Genomic DNA, 14,297 nt, shown 5'->3' with positions numbered 1-14,297 from the left:
GAGAATTAATTAGCTGTTTGTAACTTATAAACCTCAGAAAGATAGATTTTCATATATCATCTAAACAGGACTGCATCATTTAAAGAGCGTTTTCTCAACTGCTTTGTTTCCTTCACAAATCCTAAGAACTATCATGAGCCAAGCATATGAACGAGGAACTTCCGCATGAATTAGAATCTACCCTACAAGTCCACAAGCTTCCTCAACATGAATTACATAGAAATTTGGGGAAAATCACTTCGATATCATTTCCTTTGTATATTTCTTTCCTGTGTCAAGAATTTCTTGATCACATAAACCACTGACCAATGTCAGGTAAGACAAACATAATGGGTAAGTATCATTTAAGTCCATAGCCTCAAGAAACCTTACAAGCACCAATTGCATGCCCTTGTCTACAAATTATTCTTGTATAATGGAATTATAATGAATGCGTCCTTGAGCTTCTTTGTCCTGCACGAACTGTTCAACAATATGGTATAAGCTCAATGCATCTGGAACAAAACACTTTATTCAGCATATCCTCCAGAAAGTCAACTGCCATATTCGCCTGACCTTTCCTACACAAACCTTGCATCAAAATCCAATACCACTCCACGTCCAGAACAAGGTCTCTCTCTTGAACATCTTGTAGAACAGTTGGTAAGCAATGCTAAGATGCACCATTAAGGCAGAAGCATGCATCAGAATATATTGTACGATTGAGAAAACATCATGACGAGTTTAGAAACAAGACTGGAAGCTCAACTACCTGTAGTTAGTTTAGAGGAAATCATCATCATCGGCACAGAAGAAAGTCAAAAACACATCACAGATAATAGCAACATGAACATCCTTAAAACTCCAATTAAAGTTAAATTACTATTTTTTTCCCAAAAACTTAACTAATAGAATGCATGTGTACTTTTATTTCTTTTTGTAAATTTTCTCTAGCATGTAATGGATTTGTTTTTGGATCTTACATGTGTTTTTGATTTTTAAGTGAAATTATTGAGTTTTAACTCAAAAATTTTTAGATTTCTAGTTCTGATATCAAATTAAATTACTATTTTTTTAAAAAATTTAAACTAATAGAAAATAGGTTTTTATTTCTTGACGTTAACTTTCATTTTTTTTTTTTTCTCTACCAATCAATGATATTGAAATTGAAATAATTTATGGAAGAGAAATAAACACTTTGGAAAGCTAATTTGATTTTGAAAACAAGTCCAAAATTGGCTTTGTCCTTTCCAACATCATCAGCCCTAAGCTGTAAAATTATGTTTTTAATAATGTTTAAATTATCAAAATATTCATCAAATTTATTTATCAAATAACATAATAATATTTAATTAATTTATTTTTTTAATTTATTTATCTATTTAAAGACTTACTTTTTTATATTTACATTATATAAATATATCATAGAATAATATTTTTACATATGATATTTAATAAATAAATTAGATCAAGATTTTGGTGCTTTAGCGTCACTGTCATCCTATTGGTTTGACGGCAACAATCAATTTATTAGAGTTTCAAATTCCAAATATGGAAATTTTTCTTGCAACTTATAAACTCTAATTGGACAGGGTTTTTTCCTCACTTATAAACTCTAATTGGACAGCGTGACGAAAAATTAGGAAAATAGAAATCGAATTTGATAAATAGAGAGATATGTTACGAACACATTGGTATCATCATGCGAGGCCGTGTAATAGCTCTGATTGCAAGAAACACCAACGATCCAGCCTATGAGCTGGGTTTGAACCTCACCAGCCAAAACAAAAAAAAAAAAAAAAAACAAAAAAAAAAAAAAGAAAAAACTGGTATCATCATGCCTTTATAGAAAACATTAACAAGAATTTCCTACTTCTAAGGTCATCTTTTATTTTTTTACTTATATTATTATTATTATTTTTACTATACTGTGTTGGTTAGTCATTCGTTAAAATCATTTTGTTTTTTATTTTTATTTTTATTCTTATCTTATTCTCATCAATTTCTGATTTATTTTTTATTCTCTTTCAATATAATGTTTATTTTTCACTTTTTTTTTTATAAAAAAAAATTCTGTGTAACTATTATTTCGAATTGTAGATAACATCTGAACAAAGATATCATTTTGTATTGTAGATGACATATTAACCAAAAATAAAAAAATAAAAAAATAGCATCATAATTTATTTTCCTTTTAGAAAATGTAACTTGCCAGTATGAGTCATCCATCACTAATGGACTTATGGCAGATGTGGCAATTTAATTGGACCTTTTTTATGAGTTTACTTTCCTATATGGTACCCTTTTTTTTTTTTTGTTAAGTATGTAATCCAATATAGTTTTTTAAGTTTGAAAGATGGGTAGGAAATTTTGGTTCTAAACAGATTCAGATAAAATTTAAAAATTTCTATCGAAATTTTTGATATTCATACCAAATTTTTATCAATATCCATATTAATTCTTTTATAATTTTGTCAAAAAAAATTCATAATTTTTATAAAAAATTTTAATATTTTCATAAAATTTTCAAAATTTTTATCAAATTTAATTTTTTAAAATTTTTTTATAAAAAAAATTAATAAGTATTATTGATTTTTAACCATTTACCTATTTATTATTTAATTTTCAAAATTTTTGCAAATTTTTTATTAAATTTAATTTTTAAAAAAATTTTATAAAAAAATTAATAAGTATTATTGATTTTTAATTGTTTACCTATTCATTATTTTTTTACTATAATAAATTTAATATATCTATAAATATTATAAAATAGATATAAATTATAATATATATGAAAATACAAATATGCATATACAATAAATAATAAATATTATAAAATAGATAAATATTTTAAAGATATATAAGAAGTATATTCTCTACAAATATAGCTAAATGAATTTATAAAATATCGATGAATACCTAAAAAATATTATCAAGTAGTAACTTGTGAATACCATTTCAAAATCAACTATAAAAAAAAAAAAAAAGTTACATATAATCAACAAATATCATATAATTATTATCAAGAAGGATAACAACATTTAATATATGATTTATATGATTAGCATATTAATAATTACATATAAAATTATCAAGAATATAAACTTTTAATAATTATTTTTCATATTTCATATTTTAAAATGAGAATGAGTAAGATATTAATAATTTTCAACTATCAAGGAATTCTATATGGTATTAAAATAACAATTTTCAAATACAAAAGAGTTTTCTGTAGTGCTAAAATGACATTTTATGAATTGTAATAATTATTTTATATATCTTAATTAATAAATATTTGTATCAAATATGTAATTTTTTGTATTTTTTATTGATAATAATATATTTATGAGCATTGATGCTTATTATACATAGATTGACTAAGAAAAATATAAAATCTATTCAATATTTTTATAATTTTTACAGTCAACTTAGTAATTAATTAATTAAATAAGTCAATCCTAAAATTTCAATAAAAATTCTTATTTTTTAAAATAAATTTCTATCAATTTCCGTCATTTTTATGAATTTTTATTAATATTTGATAATTTTTTATATTTCCATAAATATTTTCTTATTTTGAACATTCGATATTTCTATTAATACTGATTTTTTGAACCTTTGCAGTGTAATGATAAATAACAAAATTTATTTTTATATGATATGCTACATCTCCAAATTTCCAAATTGACATCTAAATGAAGAAATATAACATATTTATCTATTTAAAAAAAAATAGAAAAGACTGCATTTTGTTTTTGATAAATTAGGAAGGGATAATTTCGGCAATAAGCATTGAGCAATGAAGATTATCATAGTTATCATTTCCATTTAGGTTGCTTGCTAAAAAAAAAATAAATAAATAAATAAAATTAAACATGTAAAAAATGAAACGGTTCAAAATTATCGGACATAGTATAGTTATACTAATAACGCTTAGTGTAGTTGTTATACTAGTAAGGCTAATGTTTACTTCAAAAAGAAAAATAATAATAAAAATAAGGCTAAAGTTATATAAATAAATAAATAAAAAATAAGGCTAATGTTTTTGTCTTATTCACCAAAAAAAAAAAAAAAGGGAAAAAAAACCAATATATTGAATAAGGTCAAGAGCTTAATGGATTAACAATTAAACAACAGGGTCTTATATGCCTCATTGATTGACGTCAAAACTTATTAAATCACAGAGAAATGTATTTATATACAAAACAAAGAAGAGCTTATAACATTTTTTTGGAGAAAAGGAAGATGGCTTAACTCTCTACTTTGTGCTGAAGTATCTCATTCTTCTGTTTAAAAAGAGCTTAACGTTGACTGGCTGTAAATACAAGATTTATGCACTTCATTTAAAAAAAGAAAAAAAGAAAGAAAAGAAATACAAATAAAAATACAAACACAAGCACAGCCAAGAAGGTGATGATCAGTAAAGGAAACCAAGGACCTGTATTTGTATATCTTCAAAATCTAACAAGAATTCTGATTTTGCATCCTAAATGAAGGTGGCTTGATAAAATTTGCAAAAATACATTTACCGACAAATTAACTGTATACAACTTCTCTACGATCATATCAACCTCCTAAGACTCGTAGGATCCAGTTCCAAACTTCATTTTTAGCAGAATATATATATTCATCATCCAGTTTCTTTTTTATGAGAATGGACCATCATGTGGGAGTTGCTTGGATGGATTTTCTTGAGCACCCAGAAAACACAACCACTAGAAGAATTGGACTCTTTCACTCTTCTACATTGATGAGTTTCCCCTGAAGGACAAGCCTTGACTGTTTGTTGTTGTTGTTGTTGTTCCATTTGCTTCAATTTCTGTTTGTGGAGCTTCCGCATCGCATGGGCTTCAGCGATAGCATAACCAGGAGTTGACATGGCTATATAATCCAATGATGAAGAAGAAGAAGAAGAAGGTATTTGGAAGAGGATAATATTGGTGGGATTGGGATATTAGTTTATAGCCACCAGCTTCATACATTTTGGCTTGGGCAACAAGCATAAAAAAAGCAGTGTCCATTAGTGCACTGACTGGGTCCTTTGGTTTTGACACTTTCTTTGTTGCTTCTTGGACCTAAGTACTTTGAGAACAACTTAAAAAAATATAATAATAATTGGTTTTAATTAAAGTATGTTAATTTGGTTGGAAGCTGTGCAATGTTTGGCTTGGTCGCCAAGGAAAATAGTAAATGTATTACCAAATGCTTTATAATTTCCTTTTTGACATTTGTTTGTTTTCTTCATTTTAATAATTCTGAAACTATTATGAACATTTTTGTATTAAGATAACTTTGATCTACTTTTTTTTTTTTATACATATTTTAGTCCTCCTAAAATTCTGATATCATCGGTTACTTAACTTTCCAAGCATGAATACCCTGCCATGGAAGAAATGTGGACTCGGATACTTTTGACTTCACAATCCTTTGTCACCGTGCATCCCACCAATTAATTGTTGACCCAGTCATGTTGCAATTATTATTATTATTATATGTATGTATTTTTTTTGGGCTGAGATACACGGATTTATAAACCCGAACGAGGCAAACAATCAAAAAATTGCTTAACCAAAACTACAGTTGGACATGGACATCAGTTGTTCGATCGGTTTTTTGTATTTATTGTTTTGCAAATCAAATCCAACTAAACCATTGACAGTGCCTCTTCACTCCAGGCGTCTTGTTGGGTATAATTTAACTTTCATAGAAAGATTATTTTCCGCCAAAACATGAAAAGAGAACTTTGAATTTGGTACTTCAGGGGGTAAAAATAAATATAAAAAAATAAAAATTATATGCCCTAGTCACATTAAAGATATAAAATGTAATTAAAGATCTTGAAAGGAGATTGGATCAGCAACTTCCTGCCAATTGTGGTCAAAAATTGTACCACAGGCTCATAGCCCAAACAATGATAAAAATGAATTTCATGGGCCCTTCGTTAGAACAACTTTGGGAACCTATTCAACCAAAATTTGGGCCCACCATCTGACCTCTAAGCCCATATCATTAATGAAAACAACTGTGGGTGTTCTTTGTACACAATCAAATCAACTTAATACACACCCCCAAAATAATGTTTTGGCTTTGTAGTAAAAATGTCTCACATTTTTTCCATTAAAAAAAAAAGGGGATTTGCAGTCAAGAAAAGTGTGTATAAAGTCTAAAGGGGGTGCAAATTGAATGAATTGAGGTCCAACAAATTCAAAGCATTTTGTTTGTGAGTTCCCAGCCCAAAACTCATTTTAGCACTTTTAATTGCAACTTTGATGCCCAATTCAGAGTTGGTTCTCATTCATAAGCAACAACAATTACCATCTACTCTATGAATTGGTTACCTGCGGAGCAAACTTGCACAAGCTGTAAAGAAAGACAGGAAGGAGAGAAGTCATGCACCATGAAAATGAACTAAAAATTGCCGCGAATCTCTTTTTGACCACCACAAAAAACAGTGGTGGCTCTTTGACTATTTGACAACATTACAGCATGTACAAGTTTGTTACTATAAAGTTTTTTATTTTAACCAAAAATTATACATTGTAAACCATTCCAACCTCCAGCGTCGATGCCTGTGGTACACTAAGTGCATACGTCGGAGTTCGACTGTTTCTCCTTAAGAACTCATATCCATAATCGATTGCAATCCTTTTGGTTATGCTAGATCCTTTCTTGGCTCTCATGTATGTATTCCCTAGTATGTAAGCTATACCTGCTTCCCTAGCTTCCATCAGCTCTTGCAATTCCTCCTTTGCACCTGTCTCCATCTGTGGGCTCTCTGGCACGACAAATCTCACCCTTTTCTTTCGTTGGCTTGATGGTGGCGACATTATTTCTACAGCCTCTGATGTGCCAACAGACTCTATGTTGTCTACACTATCCTCACACAGTTGAATCCCATCTGAATGGGTACAATGTGTTCCAACGACTGTCATTTTGTCCTCTTCTGTACTCAGATCTTCACTTATAGCATTGAATGCTTTGCTCCCAGAACGAATAAACTCCGCTATGCTATGGATTAGATCATTCTCAAACTGCATGTCATCCTTGTGAACATCACGATATCCATATCGAACAATGCACCTGAACAGCCTGTACTCTTTTGGGCCAATTTGACCCACCAAAAACCGTTCCTCAGGTCTAACATGTGGGATTGGTACAGATTTGATGCAGAGAAAAACTAGGACCTGGTGGAACGCTGGAATGTTGGTGACAAAGTGCGAAAAGATTGCAGGAATTCCAGAGACAAGTTCGGTGTGTATAAGGCCAATCCCACGAACTCTAACGATGCCTAGGCTAGGACCAAGACTGAGCAGCCAATTGATGGAGACCTTGTTTTGGATTTCGTATTCGTACTTTTTGATGGTGCCATAGTGCCAAACATGCATGGCAATCAGGAATATAAGAGAAAGGGCAACAGGAACCCAGGCTCCTTCAAGAAACTTGATCAGAGAAGCTGAGAAGTAAAGAGCTTCGATAGTGCCAAAAAAGAACACGAAGCAAATAGCTATGAATACGCTTCGATGCCAGCATAGAACAATAACTAGAGACATTAAGCAGGTGGTGACCAGCATGACAGTGATAACTGCTAAACCTGTTCCACACAAACTGTTAAGAGTAAAGAATGTTTACAGAAAATTAAGCAATGTAGGTGTAGGGGAGAATATAGCTTGTTTCACATATAAACAAGCTAGTATTTCGAGAGAGAGAAAGAGAGTAGCACACAAACATTACAAGAAATCTCAGAGGTGCACTGTCAAAATGTTATGGTATATAATTACAAGAAAATCTATTCGACAAACTCCGTATTGCAACTCATTACATCAATGGGTTGAGGTTCTACCAGGTTCTCTCTACTTTGAATCCCATAAGGGTACCTTTTTTTCCTTTTACTCCATTGCATTATTGTTATAGTGACCCTAAAATTATACATGTTGCAGTCATAAATTAATCGGCGGCGTTTTGGTGCAGTGACATGGCAAATCAAGGATGACAGTCATCTTGATTGGCTTAGCTTAGGCATGAATTTAACAGACCACAGACAAAAGGGAGCTATGAAGCAGTTCTACTGATGCATGAAAAATATTTAATATCTTCAAACTAAAGGACTTAAAAGGAAAGGGGGGGGAGGAAAAGAAAAGAAAGAAATCACAACTTGACAAACATTTGATTCCATCATGGGGCACATCTAGTAGTTAAAGTATAATGAAAAAAAAATCTAAGGTCAATTAGTAGTAAAATTCATTAGTCCTAAAATTTGCGAAAGGTTGTCATACCTGATGCATTGCCCATCCGTCTTGTATCTCTGAAACCAATAGTAACAGCCAAGCACAATACCATCAAGATCCAGTTAATCTCTGGGATATAAATCTGACCATGGATTTTGGATGAAGTATGGACTATTTTAACTCTAGGAAAGCAACCCAGTGCAGAACATTGTTTGATAATTGAGAAAGTTCCAGTGATTATGGCCTGGCTCCCCACTACCGCAGCAAGTATGGCAATTATTAGGACAGGCCATCTTAGTTTCTCTGGAATAATGAGTGTGTTATACATTCAATTAGATGGTGTATTGAGTATGATCCAAACTATAAATTTGAATGATGAATGCTGTTCATACCTGGTACAGATACATAAAATCCAACTTGGTTGTATTTGTCATTAAAATGGTGAGCAGATAAGTAGGCAGCTTGGCCCATATATGCAAGAATTAAAGAAGGATAAACAATGAAAGTGAAAGCAATCTGCAAAAATTGCGAGTATATATTAGAAAAGTGGTTTCTATTCTTTTCACTTTTGAGAGAACAAAAAAAAAACAGAGTCTGAATAAAAAACGAAGTGTATTCCAATTATGCTTTCACCCATGTATGCTTGAGGAATAATTATTTATACTCTCAACAAAGCACATGAAATTTAGAATTGAGTTCATTATGGTTATAACCACCAGAGTGCAATCAGAATTTAAGAAGCCCCAACAAATAATCTTTTGGTTTGAAAATTAGATAAAATTAAGCTGGTGAGAATCAGTCAGATTCTTTTTGTTTTTTCCTGATAAAAATAAGTATAGAAAACACATTTTGAACCATCATAAATCTAAAAACTACTTCTTCATACACCATCAGGTCCGTATTAGATAAACAATTCATTTCCAATCAGAAATTTTTCAAGCCAAAGATTCAAAAATTTGCTTGCAACCATGAAATATTCATGCAAGACCTCAGAAGCAGATAAAGATGACGAGATTAAATTATAAACATAACTGGTAAGAGGTCTTTAATGTCGAGACTTAAAAACTGCTCTAATAATCAGTTGGGTCCAAACATGCATCCTAGCACCAGCACCACTAATCAAGAATGGTTAAAAAAAAATATTGTGGTAGGCAAATCCCTATGAACATGCAAGTCAAACAGGAATGTTATCCAGGGCTGGTTTGATCCTGTTGACTGCATAGAGTCAGAGAGAGGGTAATGCAAAAAAAATATTTAAATTTCTTCTCAAAAATTTATTGTTGAAAACTCATTCCATTTCTTGTTAGTAAAAGAAAGCCACTAAAACTCATTTCTAAAGTTCCTGCTCCTCTAACAATCCTTATGAGCTGCTTCTGAAAAGTGAAAACAGAACTGAAGTTAAGATTATCATAGTTGAATGCAAACAGCACAAGACATAAGACATAACATGGCCAAGAGGGGGCATAATCATCTATATCCTCCAACTTGAAAAAGGTGACTCTTTATACACGCTTATCTCATGCCAAATACCATCTATGGCTACGAATTAGCCCAAAGTATTAAAACATCAGGCTCTTAAGCACAGATTTGATTACAGAATATTTCTAAGGGTGAAAAATACGGCAGTCACTTAGTCAAACAATAGGTTAAGAATCCTCCAGGTGATGGATTGTATTTGTCATTATACAAATCGGGCTACTGCAGTGAGGCGGGGTACAAAATTGATCTGCCTCCATCAGATAGAAACCAAAGTTAACATAACAAGCATTTACTATCAGAAAATAATCTAATTAACATTCACATAAATTCATCATAGATAATGCAGTAAGAGGACAGCTCGTCAATGTTACAAAGATAAATCGATATACCTTGATTGACAATTGTGAAAAGTGCCCAAGATCAGCAAACATGGCTTCCGAGCCTGGAAAAGTGAGAATGTGCATTAGGAAATTCAATATAACCTTAGACTTGTAGTTGCATAAGATCAGATCCACATTAAGCACCTGTTATACATAATAAAATTCCTCCCAGGGACATCCAACCTTCTCTTTGAGTTTTCTTTATAAAAATGTACATGTAATATGGAGAAAGTGCTCGGTAGACATGACGATTCCACTTGAAGATATTATATATACCAATAGCACTTATGCACAAGAGCCATGTCAGAACAACGGGAGCAAACAAAAAACCAACCCTGTGTGTGCCATAATGTTGAAGCGCAAATAAGCAAATCAGTATGATGCATGCAACTGGAACTTCCACATCTGCAAAATTATGAAATTCTTTCAGAAGGAAGTAATAAGATAAAGAAATCTCCTCTCTAGCAAAAGAGAAATAAGTGGTAGAATCTGACCGCTAAAACAAGCATATGATAAGATAAACAGAGCACTTCAACTACATGTCTTAAGATAGAAACCAATGAAGAAAATCATAATTTTTCTTTAGTCATATATCTTTTAATATCCCCATCCTCACCCCACCAAAAAAAGAAGGAAACTTGAGGTGCTCTATCCATACCAATATAGCATAATCAAACCAAATACGGTACTTAATTTTTGGGGATAATCGAGAGGTTACCATTGGGAATTCAAATTCAAATAAGTATTGAAGTTAGAAAAAAAAAATAATAAAATACAACGATAATAACCATTTCAATGAAGTGCAGTTCTGATAGGCGATAATCAAATGCACGCAGGAATTCAAGAAAAGATTGTGACAGTAACTCAGGCATTGAACTAGGAATTCCCACTTTATATTGAATAATGTGACAGACAAATTGGAACTGCAAACCAAATTTTTAACTAAATCTTATAATTCTTACTAAAAAGGAAAGCAAATGGAGATAATTGCCTGGATTGGAATACGCACAGAGAGTAACCCAATGACCAAGAGCAATCCTTCAAACTGCTCCATCATGAATACCATATTACAAAGTCTTCACAAACTAAAAATGAATACACACAATTGGGTCACAGTTAAGGATCTTACATTTATGGTGCTCTCTAGACATGGAAAGCTCAAGGCCAGAAACTGCAGAGAAAACTACGCACCAATATAAAAAGAAACCCAGTTAGTCATAAACACTAATTTAAAATTTTCAGACTTCATGCCAAAACAAACAGTAACAAAACCAAAAAATTACCAGAAATAGCTGGTGTTAGGACCCCATCACCAATCACCATGCAAGTACCAATCAAAGCCAAAACAAGCAAAGATCTTTGCAACACCCTGTGCTTCTCCAACGTTGATCTCAACCTGGACCCAATACTTGAATTCGTCTCCAAAGCAGTTTTATCCTTCTTGTAGTAGTCAGAGAGCTCCTCATCTGCCACCTGGCAATTGGGCAGTGAGCTGACTCGGGCGTGTCGACACAGTAACGAGTAGAGAGCAAATGTCCCTCCTTCACCATTATCATCGGCTTTGAGCACGATGAAAACGTACTTGAGGAGAGGAATCAAAGTGATGGTCCAGAATACGAAAGACAAAACGCCATAAATCTCTTCGTTGGTCTCTGAGTGAGTAATATCTTCGGCAAATGTGCTCTTGTACACGTACAGAGGAGAAGTGCTTAAATCTCCATAGACAACTCCAAGACTTTGAAAAGCCAGAGTCAGAATTGTCTTCCATGATTCTTTCTGTCACCCCAACCAAAAAAATAAATATATAAATAATCACCCTGATCATATAACCTTAATAGGATTTGTTCAAAACCAGACAAATTGAATTTTTTTTTTTTTTTTAAATTGCATTTTTAATGTATAATGAACCAGCTTACCTTAACCCTGTCCTGAAAAATTGAACTTTCCAGATCCATAGTAGGTGTTTTTTCAGTGATAAAAAAAAGCCATTACTGCTTTTGATTAAAAGAGATTTTAAACAAAGACCCTTTTTGCAGAAACACCCTTCTTTTTAACTTTAATACTCTCAGAAAAATACATGGAAACATACACGAATTTTCCGCCTTTATTTAAATGGGAAAAAAATAAGTTTTTTTTTTTTCTTCTTATTTTTCGAAGTGACTTTCTAAATCCACGATTGGCTGCCTCGTAAAATTCAAGAAAGTCTCAAAAACCAATGAAACTCAACCACAAAGACGACCCATTAGCGAAAACAACATGCCCAGAGAGAGAGAGAGAGAGCTGTTTGGAAAAAAAAAAAAAAAAAAACAAATTAACCAGAGAGGGTTATACACGAAATTTGCTAGTCAAAAAATAAAAAATAATTTATTCTTAATTTCTTATACTAATCCGATTTCAAATCAAACAAAAATGTAGACAGCAGTTGAACAACCATCAATGGTGGTGGCAACAAAGAGCAAAATCAAACACGAAAAGCCACAGATTATGGGGTTTACACGAAGAAGGCTTCAGAAGCAGAAGAAACTAAATACGATTTATTAGAATATTTCTTGTTGGCTTTTGAAAGAGAGAGACAAAGATAGAGACAGAGGTTTCGTATTGTAGTTGGTGGGTTTTTTTTTTTTTTTTCTTTTTGCCTTTTGGTGCTTTAAACGGCTTGGTTTTTCTTACACTTAAAAAAGACCCCACTTGGCTACGAAGAAGAACGGTGAAGAAAAGCCAGTGTTTCTCTGAAGAAAACCCAGAAAAGGAAAAAAGAAAAGATAAAAATGAGGGGGGTTGGATGGGCATCTAATGCTCCTTTCATTGTGGATTCTTCAAGATTTTGAGCGAGTTGACTCAGTTTGGACTCGTCCCCTCTTCATATAATTGAAACTCAGTGAGTCAGTGAGTTTTTTGTCTCACCGTTCAAGACCGCCCAATGTTACCCAACCAGCCTTTCATGGTAAACTTAAAAGTAAACTAATACGCAATCCAACTTTTTTTGTTTTTTTTTTCCAGCTGCGGCAAAATTTTTGATCTAATAAAACCCATTTCAAGAAAGGAAAAAAACCAAAAAAAAAAAAAAAAGGACTTTGGAGGATAAAATTTATCAACACCTAAATTTGTTAATTTTAAGAAACCAACCCTTGTTTTACCTGTTAGATATTCTAGGGCCATTGCCTTGTTGTACAAGTAATAATTAATTAATTTATTAATCTTTCTACTTTAGAAACTTCCCCATTATTTTAATTTTTTTGCAATTAGACCAAATAAGAATTTTGAAATTTTGGTTAATCTGGTGTATAATACTATAAATAGTTTGGCCTATTTGGAAGAACATATTGATAAATTTGGATGTTTTTCTTTCCACACAACCCCCCCCCCCCCCCCAAAAAAAAAAAAAAAAAATTTTGCAATGGTGATTGATGAATAATTAATAGGTTTAAAAATAATGAACGACTTCACGTGTAACCAACGACTGGTTGAAAGTGAAAAGCTCTATTTGAAATTAGTAGATTATGTAGTACAATTTGGTTAAAGTTTCAATTTTGTTGTAAATATGAATCATCATCAATTTCACTTTAATGGGTTATCGAAAAAAGTCCAATAAATTGGAATATGTGGTATATATTTTAGGAGCAAAAGCTTGTTTTAAGTAATAATGTGTATACTATAATATATAAATAGTTTGGCTTATTGGAATAACATATTGATAAATTTGGATGCTTTTCTTTTTTCCACCCATAATTTTGCAATGGTGATTGCTGAAGAATTAATAGGTTTAAAAATAATCAACTACTTCATCTGTAACCAACCATGGGTTGAGAGTGAAAAGCTCTATTTGAAAATTAGTAGATTATGTCGTTCAATTTGGTTGAAGTTTCAATTTTGTTGTAAATATGAATCATCATCAATTTCACTTTAATGGGTTATCGAAAAAAGTCCAAAAGTTGGAATATGTGGTATATATCTTAGGAGCAAAAGCTTGTTTAAAGTAGTAGTGTGTATATTATAATATATATATATATATATATATATTGGCCAGCTTATTGGCTATGAGCAAACAAAAACCATCTCCCCTCTTGTTATAATTATTTTATAATGGTTAGTAATAGAAGAATCACAAAAAAAGAGAGATTTAAAGTCAGAAAAGATATCTTTGATTAGCATGAAAATTGGTTTTTAATGTTGACTAAAATCCATGAACAAAAGGGATACTACAGCCATTCGAAGGAGGGGCTGTCATTTCATA

At 31.7% G+C, this 14,297-nt stretch overlaps 1 protein-coding gene across 1 annotated transcript; it reads right to left on the bottom strand.

Annotated features, from left to right (window-relative positions):
- Window positions 1-6,383: 6,383 nt before the first annotated feature.
- LOC107428631 (potassium transporter 6) lies at window positions 6,384-12,918 on the bottom strand. Its single transcript, XM_060813227.1, has 8 exons — window positions 11,980-12,918; window positions 11,347-11,839; window positions 11,193-11,246; window positions 10,208-10,468; window positions 10,073-10,125; window positions 8,597-8,720; window positions 8,253-8,507; window positions 6,384-7,570 (listed from the first exon to the last, which is right to left on the bottom strand). The coding sequence occupies exons 1-8, from the start codon at window positions 12,016-12,018 to the stop codon at window positions 6,510-6,512; spliced, it is 2,340 nt and encodes a 779-aa protein (XP_060669210.1). The 5' UTR covers window positions 12,019-12,918; the 3' UTR covers window positions 6,384-6,509.
- Between the last annotated feature and the right edge of the window lie 1,379 nt (window positions 12,919-14,297).

Source organism: Ziziphus jujuba, chromosome 12 (assembly GCF_031755915.1).
Source record: "Ziziphus jujuba cultivar Dongzao chromosome 12, ASM3175591v1".
Lineage (NCBI taxonomy): Eukaryota > Viridiplantae > Streptophyta > Magnoliopsida > Rosales > Rhamnaceae > Ziziphus > Ziziphus jujuba.
This window is presented reverse-complemented; position numbering and strand designations above follow the sequence as displayed.

Bases quoted from the DNA above. Each gene is read 5' to 3' on its own strand.
- LOC107428631 (XM_060813227.1), bottom strand. From the start codon at position 12,018: ATGGATCTGGAAAGTTCAATTTTTCAGGACAGGGTTAAG. The intron at 11,247-11,346 runs GTAATTTTTTGG...ATTGGTGCGTAG, and splicing joins CCTAACACCAGCTATTTCTG to TTTTCTCTGCAGTTTCTGGC. The intron at 8,721-10,072 runs GTATATCGATTT...CAATTTTTGCAG, and splicing joins TTTCACAATTGTCAATCAAG to ATTGCTTTCACTTTCATTGT.